This window comes from Gymnoscopelus braueri (assembly GCF_963280865.1).
Source record: "Gymnoscopelus braueri genome assembly, chromosome: 9".
Classification (NCBI taxonomy): Eukaryota; Metazoa; Chordata; class Actinopteri; order Myctophiformes; family Myctophidae; genus Gymnoscopelus; species Gymnoscopelus braueri.
In genome coordinates this window covers 22,610,241-22,634,501 of record NC_137610.1, presented here as the reverse complement: position 1 = coordinate 22,634,501, position 24,261 = coordinate 22,610,241, and the positions used below count along the sequence as shown (strand labels likewise).

Genomic DNA, 24,261 nt, shown 5'->3' with positions numbered 1-24,261 from the left:
ACTTTTCCATAAGGAACTCTGTAGACAGAGGGAGGTTTCATACACAGCCATATTTCTGAGAGCCATGACTTGGGTGAGGCAGGTTATAGAGTTCATTTTTTGTTGTCCGTAACAAAGTTCAATGAGAAATGGATGATGAGCCATAATATGTACAATGCAAAGACCTGTGGTGAGAGATAAGTTGCTTCATACTGTAACAGTTTTGCTGTATTTGTTCTGTTCTTTTGTTTGCGCACACATTAATATGAGGTTTTGCCATCAGCTACTGTCTCGTGTTACTCTGTTACTTTGGTAATGGAGTTAAAGCAATACAAAATAAACTATTGGATTGTCAATAGTGGTCAGAGGGTTGTCACCATGTGTTCTCTAAAGCAGCCTACATGCTCCGAATTAATCCACCGGACATCAGAACTTACTTCCTATCACGTAGGCTGTCCACCAAAAGTTTCTTATTGATAAGACATCAAACTAATTTTACAGCGAATCTAACTGAGGTTTTGATTGATTGATTGAATACTTTATTAGTCAGAAATGTAAACACAGTTTGAGTTACAGTCAGACATTTGGGCTAAATTCCCAAGTTTGTTCTATAGGAGGATGGCACCAGATCGTCATTGTTGCTCCCTCTAGTATTGTGGCTGTGTTGTCAGTTTTTTTTAAGTAGTTAGTCAGGTATGTGCGCATTGAGGGCAAAGCCCCTTTGCAGAGGTGGAAAAAGTATTCAATTTTACTTAAGTAAAAGTATCAATACTGCAATGTAGAAATACTCTGTTACAAGTAAAAGTCCGAATTCAAAATGTACTTGAGTAAAAGTACAAGTGTTGGTATAAAAATGTACTTAAAGTACCAAAAGTAGAGTGCTGATTATGCAGAATGTCACATTTCACAACTTTTAAAATGTTTAAAATTTATAAAAAATCTTTTGAAAATAGCAGATCTACAAACTGACAATGCGTCATATCGCAACACATTGTGATCTTGTAGATCAGCTATTTTCAAATGGCCAAAATGTGTATAGGGCTGAAGTGGTTAAGGTATGTTTTGTAATAATAATCAAAATCTACAAAGTAATCCCCCCCAGGAAATTTTTAACAGAGTAGATGTAATTTCCAGTATTCTGGTTGATTTTTGGAGTTTGACACTCTTTTGACACACAAGACTCGCGCTACAAAAATCGGCAAGACACACCATCTCCGGTTTACTTCCCGTATCTGCATAGTCTCGCGTCTCGCGTAGCTATCTGCGTGAAGTGGGCGGACGCCTTTTTAGGAGACCGGAAGCAGGTTGGCGTCTGCCACTTCACGCAGATAGCTAAGCGAGACGCGAGACTATGCAGATACGGGAAGTAAACCGGAGATGGTGTGTCTTGCCAAATTATGTTGAGTGAGTCTTGTTTTTTTTTGTCGATCTGCTGTTTTTGCTATTTTAGAATGTTTATGCTGAAAAGTAACAGTTTTGGCCATAATGAGGTTTCCGCCCGACAGACAATATACTTATATTTATATTGTACATGCAAAATTGCTGCTATACGAAAACGTATCGTTACTGCACTGTTTCTTATTTTTATTTTCATTTGTAATAAAATGTCACTGACATCACAAGGTATTCTTCGTTTTATGTATATGGTCCAGTATATTATTAATTCATATCAGTCAGTGACTGATATGAATTAATAATATATATTCCAGTGGGGCAAGGCAGCCTACTGTAAGTCTTAAACAAAATATATAAAATATAACCCTATAACCTCAACAGTGGGATAAAATCAATATGGTAACGTCTTATGCAAATGAGCCATGCGGTCGAATGTAAACAAATCGCTAGTGCAGTCTGGATCTGTCATGACCATCATGGATGAACTTCAACCTGGTGTTTGCACTTTCTCCATTTTTGACCCGTTCATTCATCTACATAATCGTTCGGATATAAAATATAAAGTTTTTGACCCTGGCGAGGTTGCCAGTTCAAAGTGTGACTTCTTCTTGTAAGATGGCTGCTCTAGCTCAGTCGGAAGAGCTCTTGACTTCAGACCACAAGATCATGGAATCGAATCCCAGTACAGGACCTTTGACATCTGAGCAATCTGGCTCCCACGGGTGTTCTGTCTTTTTTCGCCTTTATCATAAGGTTGCTGGACAATATATAGAGGATGAAATGCATAATTTATTAAATAATATTAAGGTAATATCAAATACATTGTAAAAAAAATGAGAGACATGACGCTTTATTAGCAAGACAGTCTTTTATTATATTATTCCTCATTTTGCTGGTTTCCCCTGAAACCCCTTTACTGTTACAGAGTAGAACTGCCTTAGAATCTCAGTTGATGATGTGGCCATATACTACTTGGGATCAGTAGCCTGCCCAACACCTGTTTGCATATTCAGATTGTATAAAATCTGGTTTCAACAGATCATGCAAACTGCTGAACTTGATAACTCACTGTTACAGTAGGGTACTTCCAGTTGTGGAAAGTAACTAAGTACATTTACTCAAGTACTGTACGTACTTCAGTACAATTGTGAGGTACTTTTACTTTACTGTAGTATTTCCAATTTTCAATACTTTTACTACTCCACTACATCTCAGAGACAAATATTGTAGGCTACTACACTACAATTATTTGAAAACTTTAGTAGTTACTTTGTAAATTTTGATTATTATTAGGAAACATACATTAATCACTGCAGTCCTATGTAAACTTGCTATTTGAAAATAGCCGATCTACAAGCTCACATTGGTCAAGATGCCAGCATTGTGAGCTTGTAGATCTGCTATTTTTAAAAGATTTGTATACATTTTATACATTTGAAAACTTGTGAAATTGGATATGCTGCATATTAAGTACTTTCTACTTTTGGTAGCCTACTTTAAGTACCAAAAGTATTACTTCAAATTCCTGCTCCACCGTTATTTAGTCTGTCCACAAGAGAACGCCAAAACTCTATCGTAGCTAGTTTTAAACGTTTTGAAATTCTAAATAGGCCTACCGATTCGCCATTATATTTGATAACAATCACGATAAATGGTTAAATTACGCCTTCGTGATAAAGTTTAGCGCACACTACAGCACTTACAATGTATCTTCGTCGCTGTAAGAAGGGTTTTGATTTAACAGCTCTTTCCCATTTCTTATTGGTCTACATGGTAAATGCGTCATCAGTTTTAACAGCTCGCCCAGGAAGAAATGACCATTTGATCATAACGTGTTTCGTTTGGTAATTCCTCTGTGCGTTTAGAGACACGTGAGCACACGGTACACACTTCATAGCATAGGATATAGCTTATAGGATTCGTGATAGTTTACTTTGTTTGTGTTTTTATTTGTATTTTGTGTCTAAAACATGACGCTGCCTGGTATTGCCGAGAATGTCTTTCCTCTCTCGTATTGAGGAGCGACATCGCTTCTCGGCCTTTTGGCTAAGATCAAGTGTAGTATCTGTTCTTATCAGTTTAATATCTGATACGTCCCCTACCCGGGGACCATATATTAAATTGATTTTTGGAACTGGGAGATGGAATAGGGGCTTGCTCCGTCCACTCCACGCATCGACCTGGTATTGCAGTACCTCCAGGAACGGTGCACCCCCCTCATTGTGTGAAAATAAAGCCAGCAAACTTGAACTGCGACACATGTCGTAAAAACTTTAATCGTAAATTATGGACAAGCGAACTGGCATACTTAACAATATCAGCATCATAACATTTTCAACATTTCATAAAATGTAATTCTTTTCATATGCTGTGGCCTCTACACACTAGTAAGTGATTTCACTCACTATCACTTGAAATTATCAGAAACAAAACGAGGCTTTGGCTAATTGTAGCAACTGATGAGTATTACTTGGTCTACCAGCGCCCTCCTCTGGACATATCAGGCTAGTATGGTTAGAGAGCCTAGCAAGGCATATTTGCCAGATTCGATCCCAGGCCGCAACAGTGTAAGTGTCACTGAACAAGACACTTAAAAGAATAGTTCACCCAAAAAATACTTATTTTCTATCAATTACACACTCCATGAAGCCTTGAATTCATTCTTATCTTGCCTTAAATCCACTGTTGGTCTTGCACCTGCCGTCCAGCGGATGTGCCAGTTTGATTATTTCTTTTAACAAAAAATACCATGAATTTTTTTACATTCATTATTTTAATATATTAAAATAATGTTCACTGGTGGGTCGGGGCCTACTGACCCACAGGTTGAGAATCACTGGTCTAGGCCTCAGACTGATGCTTGTGAACATGCATGCAACCATTTGAATTTTATAAAACAGAAAAGAAAAGACCCGTGTGTTCTATTTCTACTGTTAAGGTCTTTATTGCACTTCCACATAGGTTACATAACTTCATTTCCGGGCATGTTTGATAATTATACAATATATAAAAAGGTTTTACGGTATACAATGGCAAAAACAATTTAAAGATGAAGGCACAACATTATTGTCATATGTCATACAGTAGTTTAGTTTAAGAGTGGAAATGGCACTAAGCAGTTAGATAAGGCAATTTAATTGAAGCTGTACACCACCAAACAATACAATATACAACACTGGATGCTTTACCACTACGACCCTGTACCATATAAAAATAACCAAAAACATTCAAGCGTCATATTATAATTCAAGCTACACTGTCATTTTGATCAATGGTATTAAGGCCCAGTAAAAAGTTAGAATTTTTCGTTGGTAACAGAAAGTGTTATAATGGAACAGTAATTTCAATATACATATTTTTTTTAAAAAGACAAAATACTCTGGTATAGCATTACTACAGTGCACATTAAACCCATAAGATATGTTTATATAAATATGGAGGCTTTGGCAAAAACTATTATATATATTCATAATATCAACAAACTTAACTTATTAATTTATCGTAGTTAATAAGTTGGGAGGGACTCTGATCCGACATGAACGATGTCATCATTATGTGCAAAGCTCCCAACAAGGCACAAGTGACATTGTCCCGTGCTTGTAGATCGCCATGTTTGCTTTCAACTTCAGCAAACATAATGGCTGTGTTTGGTATACTTCATTCAGTGTCGCATGAGAGAACTTAGAATTGCATTACGTTGATAAGCTCAGATCAGTGGTTCTCAAAGTGGGGTCCAGGGACACCCCAGGGGTCCCCCCACTGCTAAATGATTGATAGTGAGGAACCAAATGGACCCTTGAAAGTATTTAACTCTGAGAGTGTACAAATGGAACCAAAATGGACCATAATTGTACACTCCCTGAGTTATGGGGGTCTGTGGCCTTAACCCATTAAAACCAGGAAAGCATCTGTCATTTTAGATTTTAGCGTTGGCTTTTCAAAAATAGCAGAGCTCAGAGCGCGTGACTTTGTGCCGCTCAGCGAGCTTATAGATCTGCTATTTTTGCACACCAAACTGGGGGGTCCTTGAAATGACAACGTTTGAGAACCACTGGCTCAGATGTACGGAGTGTGATCATATTCTGAGCTGAGCCATGGTGTTGGAGAGCGAGGTGACACTGTCCCTCAGCTTGGAGTCTTCTTCCGGTCCTAGAGAAACTCCGGCGAGACGCGTGGAGCCGCTGGCTCCCAGGATGCAGGGGATGCTGAGGAACACCTCTGCACCTATGCCACCCCAGCCCTGGAGTGCACCACAAGGAAAAACATCAACGTACTGTGAATTAATGTGATCCACTAGGGGCTAAACGTAAAACACTGCAGAGTTTAGACAACCCTTAAGAACTCACATTTTAGCTCACCATTCTGGTACACGTACCACTGTCAGTATGTCAACAGGACAAGGCTTTAATAGTTCACAAAAATGAATACATGAAAAGATTTGATTTAACTAATATAGAGAAAATTTCCTTAGTTTTTGTCTTTGTTCATTTATTAACGTATTAGTTATGGATATTAAGCTATGTTTTTTTTTGTGTTTTTAAATCACACCCCAGACAAATACTACAATTTTCAAAAAATTATAATAAACTTACATCAAAGTTTTAAAAGCAAAACTAAAACAACAGATTAAAACTAAATTGAGAACAGAAAATAAAAATGCTAAACTATAACAATCTTGAAACAGGGATGCACTATATAAGGTTATGACAGAAATAAATGCTAAATATCATCAGTGATGAGTGTTTTACCTGAGCCAGTGTTGATACAGAATGGGCCTTCCTGCTATCTGTCAGTATACTGCAGACGATATCAGCAATGGACAGACCCACGGACCATGAACGCTGGCCTCGACTCTTCGTCATTTCCATCCCCCTAAAAGGCAAGGATATATATACTGTATTTAAGTCAACAAGTAATGCTATTGCTAACCCTGCTCTCTAGTATATGGATGTTTTTTGTGTATTAAGGGTCTATGCAAAGTAACCAATCCCACAATTACAACATGGAATCATAACTAATTATTGAATAGCATTTCTTTAGCCACTTTCAACCTGACATACCTTTTTTGGGCATGGCATTATAGGTGGAATTTCTTGTCTTTCTTTGTTCAAAAATAGCAAAAATTGTTGATCCACAATCTCACAACGCATCATAATGTAACGTGTTGTGAGCTTGTAGATTGTATATTTTCGCTATTCATCTTATGACCAAGTACATATGGTTGAAGTGAACAAAACTGACCAATAACTCAGCGGCCATGAGAACTGTGTCCAATAAGTGATCTATACATATTTGGAAATAAGGAAATCCTTCCATCAAAGGGATTCAAGCTGCGCATGCACATGCAACACTATTTGTTGTCTTTACCTGTCTAACAGTGGCTTGGATAAGCTGGAGGCTGGAGCGATCTCTGGGCTCTGGCTGGAACTCAGCCCAATGTTACTCATCACAGCAACTTGAACACAAAGAAATAAGAGAACAGTGCAACCGCATGAGTCATGGCAGTCATGAGGCCTCTTAGAACGGAAACAATGGACTATGAGATTTGGAGAGAATTCAGAGCTGGTCATTCCTGTGTAATACAGAATAAAACAATACAATAACACCAAGCACTGTAAACCAAAAATATGAAGTTGTAAAGATGAGAGAGCGAGCAGTAAACAGGGGCATCATTTGGTCGTCCAGGCAGGGGATGGCAATTGCCACCACCTAGCTTCTGTGACTAGACAGTGTTTAACCTAAAAGTCCAATCAACATCAATGACTTATTAAAAAAATGAAAAAACACACACAGGAAGGGAACCAGGTAGTGCTACAAACAAATCTATGTTCATTAAAAAAAAGAAAATGAAACATAGACAACTAAAATTAAATGGGTTTTCTCCCAAAGAAAGACCTTTAGTGAAGTGTTAAAAACCTTAAAAGGTCAAAATTTGTGTCAAACCAGAAACAGGATTGTGTCAAAGGTCCTGTCCAACTTAGACACAGGATCTAAATGTCACAATAGCAGAGCAGGGAGACCAAATACAACCAACCCAATTGTATAAGTTGTATTGTATTAGCATATTCAGATTGGACAAAATAACTTATTCACTAAAGATTGTTTATAATCGGCCCAATAAATGAGTCTGATTAACCACTTAACCCTGTATTATACTTCATTGTACAATAGTGGAAAAAGTTTGAAATTGATTTTGAAGTCATATAACCCAGCCCTACTACTGACATTTTGCCTATAGGGTCAACCGACGGCGGGCGAGCAGGCGGGCGGTGTACGTCACAAACGTAACATGCAGACCTGCGGGGCGCACCGTTGCTTAGATCCGCACCAAACTTGGCACCAACACTGGTCAGGGGTCTGCCATCAGAATAGCCACAGGGGCCCCGTGTGGCTCCTGGCTATCACAGGGCCCCCAACAAACCTACATTGCACACATATGGGCCACAGCAGCAGTGTTACAGCAGTGCTTAACACTTCAAATGGCCCTACTTCGGTGGCCATTTCTCTGATATGCGCAACATAGGACTCGGTTTAAAAATCTGTGATAAACAAGGGAAATAAAGTGAAAGATAAAGAATGCCCTGCTCATCTATGCAGTGACATGATTATTGCCCTCACCTTTGTCGTCAGACATCTCTCCTATGACCCAGGCCTGTTTGTGTGTGTTCAGGTTAATGTCCAGAACGTGACAGAGGCGCTCTGAATCCAGGTTACACCCTGCACCGAGCACCCGGGACGGGGGCAGACCACTCTGTCTCCAGGCTACATGGGTCATAACATCCACTGGAACCAGAAAGACACAACACAGTAAGTATGATGAGAGAGTAGTCATTTTATAGACTGTGTGTGTGTGTGTGTGTGTGTGTGTGTGTGTGTGTGTGTGTGTGTGTGTGTGTGTGTGTGTGTGTGTGTGTGTGTGTGTGTGTGTGTGTGTGTGTGTGTGTGTGTGTGTACATATTGTGTATACTATGTGAGAGTGGACATAGTATTCTCTGTGGAATAAAGAGAAAAAGAGAGTTAAGTGATAGATGAGTGAGAAAGACAGCGAGAGAGTAGACAGGGTCAGTGAGTATGTGTGCACCTGTGGTGTGTTGTGTTGTGTTGTGAATTATTTCCTTATTTATTGTTCCATCGATTGCTTTCTCGATTAATCCAATAATCGAGAAGCGCTGGTTTTTGTTTTATATTTAACAAAGACATGATATATCAACGAATCAATAACCACAAAAATAGTGAAAACAGCTGTTCTACGTGATGTGATGTTTTTTGCATCCGCTATTTTCACTATAATTCTCACCTATAATGATACGCTCAAAATAGGGATTGATCATTTATCGATGATTTTATTACATTGTTGATTATCGATAGTTTTTTCTAATCGATTACATTGATTGCTTTGATTAACTGTTGCACCTGTATTGTGTTGTATTGTATTGTGTACTGACCTGGCTGTGAGGCGATAAGCAGCACAGCGTTGGGGTTGATTTTCATCAGGCCAGGGATAATTCCACGGAACATGTCTACATTAGTCTGGACCACGCTCACATAGGACTGCTTATTGCTCCACGCGTTCGCCGTCACCACCACCACCTTGGAACCCGCCGAGGCAGACAGATCTATAAGATAACATACAAAGTGTGTTAACACAGTCTTTAGCCATACATTAAAATGGACTCAAGTCTACAGCAAGTCTACAAACGGTGTACAAGAATATCCCAAACTGAGGCAGTTTGTTTTAGTTGTGGTTTCGGACCAAGGACAAGACATGAGTCTACTATAGTTTGGCTCTGTGATGAATTAGGAATAGGATAGGACAGGATAGGATAGCACTTTATTGTCCCATGGGTACATTTGTTATGGTACATACAGTATCTGCTGTTAAAATACAGACAACAGTACAACAAAGACTGCCAACAAATTGCACACTGCCCACTGAACGACACAGTGCTGACTGACACAGTAGTGTGCAGTAAGATCAACATAAAACCATCATGACATTTTTTTTTATATGCATGTGTACAGTTAAAATACAAGCAGCGTTATGGAATTTGGCTCTGGATAGCTTGTCATTTGGGTCTTTGATGAGGGGAACAAAGAAGTGCTTAAAGCGGTTCAGCTTGCACACAAGGTGACTCAGAAGCCTCTGTGTGAAGGAGCGGATACTCCGGGTGGAGCACATGGGTCTCCCTTGGGAGACAAAAATAAAGTAACCTTGAACCTTTAACTTTGATGGGTGCATGGGCTCAGTGTGAAATAATTGATAAGGATGCCCTGCGATGTTTGTATAGAAACAAGTAGGCCTGACCTCTAGTAGTCGAATAGTCGACTAATTCGTCGAGGGGTGTCTGAGTCGACTGCCAATCTCTTTTTTTAAATTATTCAACTGAGAGATTGGCCTAGTTTGTTATATTAATTAACTAATAGTTTGCCAAAAATAGGATATACATCATGATTTATTGGGAGAAACCGATAGTATATGTTAAATCAGACACTAAGCACCCCTACAGCCCAAATGGAATGTTCCTCTATTGCATAACATATTTTTTGCATGATTTGACTGAGAGATTGGCAGTCGAATCAGACTGATTCGACTGCCAATCTCAGTCGGGGACAGGCCTAGAAACAAGACATACTGTACCTTTGGACACCTCAACCTTGGGCAATTTGAAAATCTCCAGATCCATGCTGCCACCTTTGGTAGAACTCTCTGCTACGTCGATGAAAACAAGTTTATCCACTTTGCCCTAGATCGCAGTAACAGACAACGTGAAAGAAGAAAGTTGAATGTTATGCCAAGGTATTTCAGCGTCTTAGATTAAACACCTGAGTGACAATACAAACCAGGATTTACCTTGGCCAAAATGCTCATAACTGCCGCCATTCCTAAGTCTCCTCCCCCAATAACTGAGACTTTGTTGATTGGCTGATCATGTTGTCGAACACCACCTGCAACTTCCATTAGATTAGTGACAGCCATCATAGCTTTATGTTTAGCTTTATGTTAAGATTGTTTTTAGTTCCATTTGTACTCTCAAGAGTTAAATGAATACTGATGGTTTTCCTGTGAGGCTGACTGAACAAATGACACACCTTTGTTGATCTGGAGGTTCGACACAAAGGCCAGCAGCTCATGGGGATCTTTGGCGTCTCCTGTGGTCTTTGAGGACAGAGGTGGATCCTCCCCAAACTTGGAGATCATCTCAGCCATGAGACCAACCACAGATGACTTAGGCTGTCAACAGGAATGTGAGAGACAGACAAACCCAGTGAAAAGAATACAGTGCTGCCGGACACCTTAGAAAGAATGCTCAGATGAACACAAGGTCTTACATGGTCCCAGTTGTGTAGCTCGGGTAGGTATATCCGTCCTCGTGCGTCGACGTGCCGGCCTTCCCTGATGACCATGTTAGCGGTGGGTCTCAGCAGGCATATGGGAGGCGTGAAGGGGAACGAGTCCATTAACCACAGCTGAATGGGAAGGTTGTAGGAGCGGCCTGTTTCATGATGAAAATACAGTAAGGGCTTAATACTGATCGCTTGGAATCAATGAATAGAAGACATTGTCTCCTAGGTTTAAATGCTATTCACACCATGCATTGTCTGTGAATTTGAATGCACACCCCTCCCCTTTCCCTCAATGTAGCACCATCCATTGAAGACTTCAGGGGGGAAATAACCATAATAAAGAAAGAAATAAGACATCTTCAGTAACAAGTGTTAAATAGCTCTTTTCCCCCATAGCAATCATTGCTATAGTGTTTGTTCAGTAACGGCGGTCTCCCCCATCTCTCCAGCTCTTTAGTAAACAGAAAATAAATTTTCAGGTCAAGATACCAAGTTCAGCCATACAGGATACAGAATAAAGAAGTGAAATTAGAAGTTATGAAACAAAAACCCAAACATTAACAGACAAAACTGGAACTGGCAAACTAGGCAAACTATAAAATAGAAGCTGATAAATGGGTACTCTCTCCTGAATTCATAAAATTGATGACCTAACTAAAAATTTATTTTCTGTTAACTAAAGAGCTGGAGAGACGGGTTTAGTGTTACTTAAAGCTGCACTATGTAACTTTCCACTTCTACCCCGGATTTGAACCCGGTTTCCTGCACATGTGCTGCCATTTTTACCTTTGAGCAAATAGAGCCTGCCTGCTTGCTTAGGGGATAAATTGAATCTTGAAAATTCGTGTCACATCCTGTGTCTGGGTGAGACATGACCTTTGACACGATCTAAATGTATAAATAGAAGAGCAGGGAGGCAAAATACAACCACCCCAATTGTTTATGCATAAGGGATAATCAATGGGGAGCAGGTCATTATTGAGAAATAAACCCAGACAGGGTGATTAGACCCTGACACGATAACGGAGGGGTCTTTTCACCTGAAGGGGTGTATGTAGTCTAATCAGTCACTATGTCCAGATAGATAGTGACTGATTCCTTCCTGGTTCATATTGAGTAGATATACAGTAGAGTAGATGGTGACCGAATCCAACCAGGAATCAGTCATGCGTGGACAGTGCATGTCTTACCTTCATACTGGACAGGGACGTTACCAATCAACCTCAGGAGATCCTTTTGAGTGCCGTCGCTGAAAGCTGAAATGGGCAATGAGGTGTAATTAGGTCTCCTGAGAAATTCAACGGTAAAGTGAACATAAATGAACATTGAAGATTCTACTGTGTGGAGAACGTACCTGTTAACCTAGGTCTAAAACTGATATTTATATTAACCCATTACGACCTGGAACCCCAGTACGTAACTATACCTTTCAAGGCGAGAACCCCTTCTGGGGTTCTTGTTGCCATGTACAGTATATAGAAACATTTCTTTGTAATTTTTTAATAAATATTTTCCAGAAAACTTAGATAAGGATTTTGAAGGCGTGTTTAAAATCGGCCTCAGGTCTAAATGGGTTAAAACCCTGATTTAAATCAGTAGCAACAAAGTAGTTGATGCTATGTTTATTGAAGAAGCCTTACTATATGTGCCCGTCACTGGTTTCATCCCAGGGTATATCCGATGGATCTTCTGCAGCTCCTGAATGGCAACATCGTGGAATTTGTACTGATATCACAAAGGGGGGGGGGGGGAAAGCAATGTAAACTGTTGAGAGGAATGATCAATCAATAACATTCATAAATAGTCAATCCTGACCATTCTGTATGTCAAAGCAAAACCTTGCCTTACACAGTAAACTCCTGTGTCATTTTTATGCATTTGTAACTCAGTGTACAAATGGCGTGTAATATTTGTACACTCAGTTAAAGGCAGTGTAAGTGATTTTTTTTTGTTTAAAGCTATATTGTGATATTAATCATGCTATATGGAGTGTTTGTCTAGTAACAGGAGTCTCCCCATCTCTCCTGCTGTTTAATAAACAGAAAATACATTTTCAGGTGGGTTGCCAATTTCAGGAGAGTACCCATTTATCAGCTTAAGATTTATAGTGTTCCAGTTACAAATTTGTCTGCTCATTTCTTTGTTTCATCACTTCCAAATGCACTTGTTTATCCTGTATCCTGTATGAATTCTCTTTCCTGAATGCATAACATTGGTATCCCGACCTGAAGATGCATGTTCTGTTTACTAAAGAGCTGGAGAGTCTCTGCAGCTCTTTAGTAAACGTAAAAAGAGACAGAGAGATCCCTGTTACTAAACAAACACTCTATAGCAATTATTACTATCAGAATATAGAGCAAAAAAAATGACACTTATCTAAACAAAAGAAAATCACTTACTGCACCTTCCAATGAACACTGAGGATTTTCCTGTGTACATTCATTGCAGCACTGCTCTGTAACTTCTTCTAGTCGAGCTAGGTGGGGATGCAATGCCTTGCTCAAGGACAAGAACACCTCCACAGTAAGCAAAGCCTTCACTTTCACCAAGGAATGTTTTATATCAGGGAAAATTGACAAGTTCATGTGATCGTTCATTGAAGCTTCACACGCCAGCCCAAGGCAATTGTGTACCCACTTTCTGATTTAGTCCTATGTATGCAGTGGTGTAAAGTAAGTACTGTACTTTACTTTTACTGGAGTATTTCCAATTTTCTGTACTTTTACTTTCTACTCCACTACATCCCAGAGGCAAATATTGTACTTTTACTCCACTACAATTATTTGAAAACTTGAGTTAGGCTACTAGTTACTTTGTAGATTCTGATTATTATTACAAAACATACATTACCCACTTCAGCCCTAAATACATTTCGACCATTTGATAATAGCTGATCTGCAAGCGCATTGTGAGCTTGTAGATCTGCTATTTTCAATATTTTATACATTTGAAAAGTTGTGTGAAATGGGACATTCTGCATAACGAGTACTTTTACATTTTGATGCCAACAATACGTTTGTACTTTTACTCAAGTACATTTTGAATTCCGGACTTTTACTTAACAGTATTTCTACATTGCTGTATTAATACTATGTATTAATGTGAGTACTTTTTCCACCACTGTATGGCTGTCTTTGTGAAACCTGAATGTCAGCAATATGACAGGCTGGTCCAACCAGTTACAGGCGTTTGAATTAAACCATAACTACTAACCAGACACAACACTAGCCGGATGAATGGATGGATTTTAACTCTTTTAACTGTAGTTTTCATTTCAAATATAGCTCTTAGGCAAATACCAACCCTTGACAGTATCTTCTGTGTGGTCTCCGAACCCAGGTCCATCTAGGGAACTAATATGACAAATATCTCTCTCAGAATCACACAGGCTACACAATAACACAACTTCCGCAAACTTTGTTGACAAAGGGGCGTGGTTTCCAACTATGCCACTTCCTCACAACAGCCTCAAGATACGGCAAGCCGAGAGGGGAAAAAAACAGATGAATGAAGAGAACCTCACAGTAGGCTCGCAGGTGTTCTAAGTGGTGGCCGCCAGGGGGCGGGAATGGACAGAGATGAAGATTTAAAAAAAGATCATAAATAAAATATCAAAAATTAAAATAATGATTTAACCACTTAAACCCAATATGGGTAACTGGAGTCCCCCAGGGCTCAATACTAGTGTATTTTTTGTTTTCTGTTCTTGTGGGGAAAGCTTTAGTTGAAAATAGACGATCGAAAAGCTCTTCGATCTTTTCTTCTTCAGTTCTTTAAAAACAGCAAGAATAGCCGATCTACAAGCGGTCAACGCTTCACATCTTGACATGGTGTGTGCTTATAGATCAGTTTTTAAAAAAAAAAAGCTATTTTCATTCATTTCTTTTATGCCAGCTCACATTAGGGGGGGCCACAGACACAGCCAGAGGATATGGATATTTGAGGGTCCTTGCCATGGAAAAGTTTGGGAACCTAAGTTGCATTACTATTCACTGAAGTAAAGATAATACACATCATGCATGATCCACACCATTTATTGCTACACGTTGTCTTTACCATTAATCAAATCACACTTATCTCTGTGTTGTTGAACAGGTTAGTTTTCATTTGATTGTACCTAAACAATGAGATTGTCACACTTTGACCAATAGGAAAAAGACCACCACAAGTAAATAACAGCCATTAGCCATTCAGTTCTGTCAAAACCTTTTAAAGGGAAAAAATATATATTACAACACATTATATGGTCATGATTCTTCTATCATTAAATTATCCATTATTTAAATTAAAAAATAAAATGAAGAGTGACGCCATCCTGTTTTGCATGATTTGAAACATATGAAATGGTTTGGTTCACAAAAATGGCACATTGTCAACTCCTTTTTTGTGGTTATTACAATTTTGTATACAAATATTTCTGCTTTGTGTCTTGACTTTGCAAACCTTACATTTAACAGAGGGAAATAAATAGCGTAACATTAGAAAGAAAAGAGAACTGTATCCTGCATATTCTCATAGAATGATGTAAGTCAGATGTTTTTTCTTTTTGCTTGCCATTAACTCTTCTCAACTCCTCTTCCTCCACTGTCAGGTACTGGATATCCTCCTTGTTAACCAAATGTTATCTGAGAGAAGCACAAAGCAAACTAAAGATGCACTAAAGTGGACACAGTGGTTGGCCTTCAAGCAGGTAAGCTGGCACCCGCCCAGAGACTCAGGGGTTTTTCTCTGTTCATTTTATGGCTACAGGAACGTCAGATTTTTCTCCTCTTGGCTGCCCTCTTCATGTCGTCCAAATCTCGCTTCTCCTCCTCCATATCTTCAGTCACGGCCATCCTCAGGCTAAATCCGGCAAAACACAGGGGCACAAACGCAAAGAGAATCAGTACATGTCATGTGATCCAAGTCTAAAGGGCCATCCATATCAATGTATCGACACAGATAAACGATAACGTTCTGTAAACATGTTGAACGTGACCCCCTGTAACTTCTGATGGATTTTTATGTTAGCTGTCAGTTCGTCAAATCGCTCCCAATGATCCAAACGACATCATTCACTATTGTTGTCGTTATCGTTGTGGTGTGTGGACTGCACTTGAATTTGATTTATTTTTTGTGGATGGCCCTTTGGCTGTCAAGAGTTACTCCACACTGATGCACTCACTGTCCTTTCAATTTTACTTTCATTTAACGTTCAGTCTCTGAAGCCGCAGAAATAGACAGAAGATAATAATGTAAAAGGGTCAGGGTTCCTGGTGACTCAGCCAGGGTTAGTGCACAGACAGACCATATGCTCCTTGTGAGTGCAAAGACCCGATTTTGAATCCGACTCCTGTCTTGTCTGGCAAGTCTCTGCCCTTGGTTTCCTGTCACTCTACACTGAACTATATGAAATCAAGCATAACAATGCCAACAACAAAATAATAATGATAATAATAATGTAATAAAAGAGCATTACCTTCTGGCCTCTTCTTTCTGTTGGTCTTTCCAGCTGCTCTCCATGAATTTCAGTGCATAGTCACTCTCGTCCTTGTATCTGTGGTAAAGAGCATGACACAGCCAATCATTTTTATGAGTTATGGTTGATCTGTAATCCACTTCATATTAAAAGGTTAACCTTGTGTAAATTAAGTGCGTCACAGCAGTACTGTGGTATTGTGTACCTGTTTTTATCATAGCCAAAGATCTCCCTGATGTGTCTAGAGATTTCGTTCGAGTCGTTTTCTCCTTCATCAATGAAATCATCCATCTCCGAGTCATATTCATCGTCTTCTTCATCCTCGATCTGCCTCTTGTATGCAGAGGTGATTGGTGGGAGCGTTGTTCCTGGGAGAAAAATAAAATACTTTCAGCAGTGGCAAATAACCTACTTTGTCACCTGTGAATGTTTGAACAGAAACAATGAAGTATGTGATTTGTTTATCTATGTTGATGTCTATTTAGTTTTTACATTATGGACGGGGACAAGATACTGAAACTCTGTTTTGTTTATCTGAACACAGAGTTTGGTCCAGCCATTCCATGGAACTGACCCAAGAGTTGTGACAAAGGCTGTCGAGTGCTGCTGGCTTAGTATTCACACACGATGGTTCTGGCACACAAACACTCTGCCCAGTATTACAGTGAGCTCTGTTTAAGGCTACTGGTGTAATGCCAACACACCTTTCCCAAGCTAAATAATATGCTGCTCAACTCTTTCTACCACAGCTGTAGAATCACCGACTACAATGACATAGGATACAATTCAATAATTAGCAGAAATGATGGATTCAGGTCCAATTGAAAACTGTAGCGTGTGTAGCAGTGAGATATTAATACATAAACCTGTTTAAGAGACAGGTGTCTCAAGTTGGACTCAGGCGGTTAATGTGTCTCTGGTTCTTACCTGATGGGGGTCTCATCGTAGGTCTGGGCGGCATTCCTGGCCTAGGGGCCATCCCAGGCCTCTGTTGCATGCCGGCCCGAGGGGGAACACCCGCTCTTGATCCACTGAAGTCCCTTGTTGATATGGTCTCGGACACCACGGTGCATTTGGGAGGTGCCCCACTTCCTGGCCGACTAGGTCCACTCCCCGGGGGCCTGACTGCTCCTCCACCTTGGAGACTATTCCCACCAGGCCTGGGTGCACCCGCAGGTCTTGCCTGAGGTTGGCTCCCTTGTTTTGAGGTGCCACTCGACGGCGGTCTCATCTGTCCATTATTGGCCGGTCTCATCTGTCCATTATTGGCCGGTCTCATCTGTCCATTATTGGCCGGTCTCATCTGTCCATTATTGGCCGGTCTTATCTGTCCATTATTGGCCGGTCTTATCTGTCCATTATTGGCCGGTCTTATCTGTCCATTATTGCCCGGTCTCATCTGTCCATTATTGCCCGATTTCACCACAGAGCTACCTCCAGGCCTTGATGGTTCTCCCTTTCCAGGCTTTTGGCCTCCGCCTGTGGGTCCTCCCTTTAATGTGCTTCCCTGACTGGGTCTTGGTTGTCCGGAGCTCCCCTGCTGAGGTCTTTGGCCCATCGAAGATGTGCCAGGTGGCCGCATACCTCCGGGCTTTCCCTGAGGTAATGATGCAGTCCCCTTCTTTGAGTTAAGGTCACTTGAGGTGCTGGGCTTGTGGCCGGATGAGGGCCTGGGATTTGAAGGTTTGGGTGGAACCTGAGAACTTGCTCCCTTAGAAGGGACTTTACTGCTTAAGGCACCTGAAGAATTAGACAAGCTTGACCTGGGTCTATCTTTATCATTAAGGGAGGTCTTCGGTCTGTCTTTGTCACTAGGATAAGGTTTCTGTCTGTCTCTGTCACTAGGAGAGGGTTTTGGTCGGTCTCTGTCACTAGGATAGGGTTTCTGTCTGTCTCTGTCACTAGGAGAAGGTTTTGGTCGGTCTCTGTCACTAGGAGAGGGTTTCTGTATGTCTCTATCACTAGGAGGGGGTTTGGCTCTGTCACTATGAGAGGGTTTGGGTCTGTCACTATGGGAGGGCTTAGAAGAACTGTGGCCTCGATCACTTGATAACATTGGCTTTGGTCTATTCCCCGATCCACCGGGCAAAGTGGGCTTTTCCGATGAGCTCTTTTGGGACTTCACATTTCTCTGCCCCTTCTCTAAAGTGCCTTTTCTAAACGAGCTTGAGCTAGACTGGGACTTGGTTTCCCTATCTCTTTCCCTCTCTGGCCTTGAGTCCCTCCCTTTAATAACCGGCAGCCCCTTGGCTCTGCGCTCCAACTCCATCTCCCTTATCTCCTCAGCTGTGCGGAGTCTTTCGTCACCCTTGACCTGCTTGGTTTTTATTTCAACTGGCTCAAACTGCTTCTTCTCCGCCAGCTTGAGGAGTTCCGCAAAGGATGGGGGTGGACCAGCTGGTTTCTTGGAGATGGGCTTGCTCTTGCTATACCCACTACTACTAGAGGCTTTGCTTGGCCTCACTGGCTCGGGTTCGGGCTCAGAATCTGATTTCTCGTACTCAAAGTTGTCTTCATCATCCGGATCGTAATAATCATCAGCTGGCCTACTCATGGACGTATCCTCACTGCTATCGCCTTTTGATCTCCTCTTCTTGGGCTCTTCCACCACTGGGATGCCGTTGTAGCCATGGAAATTGTCCTTAGTTCTGGAAGCCATTGCACGTGCTTTACGGTCCGACTTCAACTCAACCCTCTTGGCTGTAAGTTCCTCCTTGGCTTTCTTGAATTGCAATTCTGAAATAAAAGTACCCGCTCAATTACATTAAAGGCATAGTGTGTAACTTTACCCTGTGTTCACATAAATAAATAAATTCTTATCCATAATTTCCCTCTATGCCAGCAGTTATCAGCCACTGGAGTAGTGTGGTGGTGTTTACCTGCAGAAACACATTGCTCTCTCGCTGTATTTGGGCGTTTTCACTGTTGTTTTGGTAGATGGGGACTTATTTGAGCGTTACATTTTGAGAGCTTCTACACAATAACAGTGCGGGGGTGTGTTCACAAAGAGATTGTAATTCAAACTCCTGTATGAATGTTTGTAAATGCAAATGCAAGCAGTTTGAATCCTTGTTACAAACACATCTAAAGTTGGCTTTAAAATAAGAACTGAAGCATCCCATGATATTTTTGCTACCATGCTGTATGTGTGTGTCACTCTTGAGATGAGCTGAATGAAGTGATTTTAGTTGTGGGTTACCTTTCTTTTTGCTTTGCTGTTCTTGTTTCTTTAGAAATGCTTGCACACCAGCAGAGCTCACGCCTTTCACATTTGGGACCTTTTTGGGTGGTCCAGTTTGTGTGCTGTACCTTTTATTCTGCTGCAAAAACAAACAAAAACAAATAGTTTAGTAAATGAGAAACATTAGTTGACATACCCGCTGTCTATAATGGATATAGCTTATAATCAGTTTTGTACAGTAGTTTAGGTATAAGAAGTTAAACTACTAGCTTAAGTATATTTCCCAGTACTTTTGGGTTAACTTCACGACTTTCATAATGATGCCTTAAAGTTAGTAGTTCGGCAATTAAATAAGATAATATCAGATGAGTTTTGAGTGCAATTTCTCCATCACATCAAAGAGAATTCTCCAACTACATTCATTTGTGGCTTTTACAGTCATATGTTTTATTCTCATGGCACTCAGAACATGTGCTCAGCCACATTATGTAGCTCCAATGTAACTGTCTACTTTCACTAAGCAACTTGTCGTGGAATTATAGTTAGTAGTTACTTATTTTTGAAAGAGCTTTTGGTGCAGCTCAGTTATTCTTTATGAAGAGTAACTAGTAGGTTAGTTAGAGTTAGACACACTGATTCAAACATCAAAATGGCTAATTTAAAAAGGACAAATGGTCACTGTCGAAGAGACCACTGTTCTGCCATAATGTGTTGCCTAATTAATGGCCGATACTGTTACAGATACTGTCTGTAACCCAGTTACAGACTCTGTAACTGTAACCAGTGCTTTACTGCACGCTACAATGTATCTACTACAAAGCAGTTAGCAGTGTGAAGCAACTTAGCAAATCTGCTTTATACTTCTGCATATCACAATGTAGCAGCATTGCGATACGCAAACTCCAGCAGTGAATGGATTCCACACGCACATGTTCTTGGCAAGCCTTTTCACAGCCATCCCTGGGAGGATCAGCTGTTAGTCTGTTACTTGGCATGAAGAAGGGAGTGGAACAAGTTAGCAGTTAGCTCAGCTAGCAGCGCCCTCGATGCTATGCCAGAGTGGAAGAATCAATAACAAACAAACACATACTTTATATTCTATCTGTTTCTTTTTTAACTCACCTGCTGTACAGAGCAGAGCCCCTGGTTCTGGGAGGCGATGGACAGGATGTTTTCGAAGTCCATGATGATGGCTTACAGCAGGTGGGGGTCAGCTGGCTGCTGGATCAGGAGAGCCAGACTTGACGCTGGCCCTGTTGGCCACGTAGTTCACTGTTTTTAACTACTTTAAAATGTAGATTGTATGTCAGGAACAACAGTGGGCCCCCTCGTACAATGTTAATAATAAAACGCTGGTGTTCCGGCCACCACGGGATGTTATCAGAGAAATCAGATCAAACTAGAAGCAGAGAGACCGTTAGTCGCCAGCACCATGCTAACGTTGGACGTTGACGCTAGCCAAGTTAGCTTGTAAAGCAACGAATGTTATTGTTAGCTCCGACAGGGAACCAGCGAAGAATTGGCACTACACAGTAACAAATACAGACGAGATCCTTCCCGGCTGTGCGTTCAGATCCTACAAAAAAAATATATATAAAGCAACGCAAACGGAGCGAAATCAAGGCGGAATTTCGTCGTGGCTGATGCAAAACAGATTGTGAAATTAAAGGTCCACATTCAATTCGAATCCAACAGATTTGGTAGGAACGCTCCGGCGGACTGGATCGCGGATCAGGACTGCATCAGATAACATTCAAAGCCAAAGGGGAAGTTCAAATGTAAAATAAAATGGCAACAATGCAATCCTAATTACATTATGATTCGATTATACATATTTACTGAATAAACGGACACGACTGCATGCTTACTTAAAGGTAGGGTAAGTGATTTACTTTGGTTAAAATAAGTGTTAAATAGCTCTATATTCTGATTGTACTCATTGCTATAGAGTGTTTGATCAGTAAAAGGAGTCTCCCACGTCTCTCCAGCTCTTTAATAAACAGAAAATGCATTTTCAGTGCTCTCTCTTGATTGGCTTAAATGTTGTCACCTACCTGAAAATGTACTTTCTTCTGTTTATTAAAGAGCTGGAGAGACCCCTGTGACCGAACAAACGCCCTGAAGCAATGATTACTACCAGAAGAATATAGTACTATAAGAGTATAGTAAAAAAAATACCAAAACATATCACTTACCCTACCTTTAATTGCAAATGAACGTATTTGATAAGAACTTTTTCTTGTTGGGGTCAGCTCCTGCCTCCTGCTATGTCTGAACTGAAGAAGCCGAATAAAAATAAGTTTGACTCTTAAAGTATAAACAAGATGCAACAAAAGAGCCTCGAGTTAGAGAGAGCCTTTCACCCATTAATTACCACAAACACGCTGATTAGGCCTTTGTCTGCTGGCCTAGGTGTCTCCACTCACACCCTCCCCCCAGTGACCCTTGTGTCCCCCAGAGGCCTGGCTTCCCCCAACCGCAACATCCCCAGGGGAGGTAGTCACTACAGTCAAAGCCATTCACACTCAAATCCCAAACCATAACCTGAAACCCCCACCCCCATCTTTCTTCTCCCTTGTACTTTGCTTATCCGGCAAACATGAGTGTGGATGATACTATGCATCTTCTTAGCCATGGCCCATGGCTTTATAAGTAGCCAATGATGGAGCTGGCACAAAAACTAATTTCACCCACTGTTTTACACCTGTAAAGCTGTGATGTGACAATAAAGTTGATTCTGATTCTACAACTCTGCTATGGACCATCATTTAAGGTTGGATGTTAAGACATCTTTATACTGTATTTTATATGATATTATCCGGACCACATCAGAAGCGTGGACCGCTATGGGGGCCTCCCATCCCACGGGTCACAGACAAGGTCAGAGACAGAAGGATGAGGCTGGCTGGGCACTGTGTCAGGCACCTGGAACTGGTGGCAACACTGACGAGGAAACTGACACTGTGGGAGCCGACACAAGGCATGGCTAGGAAGGGAAAGAGGCGCACCACCTATGTAGACATTGCGCCGGTGTGACAGCAGAACTAACACTGCAGAGCTGAAGACCCGGCTGATGCTAGACAGGAGGGTTTGGAAAGGCAGCGATTCAGGAGTCCCTAGTTGGTGTTGGCTAGTCCACACTCTCGCAAGAGTCGCAACACATCGCATTACCTTTTTGTTACTAGTGTTAGGACTTAATCTCTACCCTTACCTTTCATCCCTGCTGTGTGGTGTTGCTTGCTATGACAACTGACTTTAGGATTAATACAGGTCTGTCTGTCTATCTACTGTGTGTGTGTGTGTGTGTGTGTGTGTGTGTGTGTGTGTGTGTGTGTGTGTGTGTGTGTGTGTGTGTGTGTGTGTGTGTGTGTGTGTGTGTGTGTGTGTGTGTGTGTGTGTGTGTGTGTGTGTGTGTGTGTGCGTGCGTGCGTGCGTGCGCGCGCGTGCGTGTGTGTATAGCACTGACATTTTGGTGGTTTAAAATCACAAAACTTAACTAAATAAAAACATTTGCATCTGTGAATTACATAAAAACAACCCCCTTTCAGTTTTGTCTTCATTGCTATATAGCCCAATTATAATAATTCACAAGGCAAGTCAAGTACACTAGAGGCTGCATAACCCCAAAGTTATTATATTATACATCCATGAATGACTGTTAACACTAACTAAAACCAAATGAACATGAAACATAGGCTACTGAAAAAGACAACCTCTAACTACATTCTAAAGTGACAGAAGAGTACAACCTAATTGAGATTAATAATCAGTAATCACTGTGTTCTTATGTGTCATCAGGATTTGTATGCATGGGGATCTCATCTTAAACAAGCTCAGTGCTTAATGAGTCTTCCAGTTTAGTAGACCTTGTATTGTGAATTTGTACTTCCATGTACTGTTGTTCTCATGTCTTACTAAATAAAGTACATCAATCAATCAACCAATCAATCAATCAATCAATCAATCAACACAGTACAGTGATCATCGGATTAGTGAGCGTAATAATCAGCCTATCTTCTCACATGGAAGTGTAATTATATACTGTAACTTCGCAAGGGGGCGCATTGCTCAATTCACCAATTCCGTTCTAATAGTATACTCCGTTTCGGGTTTTATCCACACCTCCAGTGTCGTGGCGTTGCGTGACGTGTTGTTCCCATGTAATATCCGTTTAACACCCCAACTGTGTTTTTGTGCCACTAGATGGCACTATAACGAAACAAATGGGCAAACGTACTGTTAGAGGAGGCAAGTAGAGATTGTCATATATTATATTATAATACAGGTGATGACAATCTCTACTTGCCTCCTCTAATATGTGTCTATGGTTATCAACCATACACTGTGCTGCCGTCATAGACAGATGGCCTTTTTTTGTGAAGTCAATGACACCTGACACTCCTTTTATTAGTAAAAGTAGTACCTACCTACCCCCCATCCAACACAATATGCTACCACTGTGGAAAGTAAGTATATACTAAAGTACTGTATTTAAGTACACCTTTAAAGTAACTTTGTAGATTTAGATTATTATTACAAAACATAAATTAACCAATTATTAACTATTATATACTGTATTAAGATATTTAAAAATATGCCCTTTGTGTACTTGCTCAAGTAATCTTTTGAATAGTACATGACTTTGACTTGTAACAGAGTATTTGTACATTGTGGTATTTATTGTTACTTTTACCTAAGTAAAACATCTGAGTACCTTTGTCCACCGCTGCAACAATGCAAACGTTTCCAAAACGTAAATAAAAGCCATCTGCTCTCATATAAATGTAAACACGAGCCGGGCTCCTCCTCCTAATGTGGGCGTTCACGTCTGCCACTGTTCCTCCCACTTGACGTGGAAACTCCCGCGTTCATTGGCCCAAACACATCGCGGCTCCGCCCACAT

General features: G+C 40.7%; 2 protein-coding genes across 2 annotated transcripts; both read right to left on the bottom strand.

Annotated features, from left to right (window-relative positions):
- Positions 1-4,310: 4,310 nt before the first annotated feature.
- Positions 4,311-14,142, bottom strand: uevld (UEV and lactate/malate dehyrogenase domains). The gene is made up of 12 exons (XM_080437792.1): positions 14,023-14,142; positions 12,360-12,444; positions 11,910-11,975; positions 10,705-10,868; positions 10,465-10,606; positions 10,226-10,320; positions 10,013-10,118; positions 8,820-8,990; positions 7,993-8,157; positions 6,742-6,829; positions 6,123-6,246; positions 4,311-5,614 (listed from the first exon to the last, which is right to left on the bottom strand). Exons 1-12 carry the CDS (start codon positions 14,062-14,064, stop codon positions 5,450-5,452), a joined length of 1,413 nt encoding a protein of 470 aa, XP_080293918.1. The 5' UTR covers positions 14,065-14,142; the 3' UTR covers positions 4,311-5,449.
- Positions 14,143-14,775: 633 nt separating this feature from the next.
- On the bottom strand, positions 14,776-21,031 carry spty2d1 (SPT2 chromatin protein domain containing 1). Its single transcript, XM_080437198.1, has 6 exons — positions 20,481-21,031; positions 19,377-19,497; positions 17,105-18,913; positions 16,383-16,545; positions 16,178-16,255; positions 14,776-15,561 (listed from the first exon to the last, which is right to left on the bottom strand). Exons 1-6 carry the CDS (start codon positions 20,541-20,543, stop codon positions 15,474-15,476), a joined length of 2,322 nt encoding a protein of 773 aa, XP_080293324.1. The 5' UTR covers positions 20,544-21,031; the 3' UTR covers positions 14,776-15,473.
- Positions 21,032-24,261: the final 3,230 nt, after the last annotated feature.

What these genes read in the sequence shown, in the direction of transcription:
- uevld (XM_080437792.1), bottom strand. Translation starts at nt 14,064, where the DNA reads ATGGACCTGGGTTCGGAGACCACACAGAAGATACTGTCAAGG. An exon ending in TCCAAGCCACTGTTAGACAG is followed by an intron (nt 6,247 to 6,741) that starts GTAAAGACAACA and finishes CTTGCCTTTTAG; the next exon opens with GGGGATGGAAATGACGAAGA. An exon ending in CTGTATCAACACTGGCTCAG is followed by an intron (nt 5,615 to 6,122) that starts GTAAAACACTCA and finishes GGTGCACTCCAG; the next exon opens with GGCTGGGGTGGCATAGGTGC.
- spty2d1 (XM_080437198.1), bottom strand. Translation starts at nt 20,543, where the DNA reads ATGGACTTCGAAAACATCCTGTCCATCGCCTCCCAGAACCAGGGGCTC. An exon ending in ACAGCAAAGCAAAAAGAAAG is followed by an intron (nt 18,914 to 19,376) that starts GTAACCCACAAC and finishes CTTTTATTTCAG; the next exon opens with AATTGCAATTCAAGAAAGCC. An exon ending in CAGAAAGAAGAGGCCAGAAG is followed by an intron (nt 15,562 to 16,177) that starts GTAATGCTCTTT and finishes TGCCGGATTTAG; the next exon opens with CCTGAGGATGGCCGTGACTG.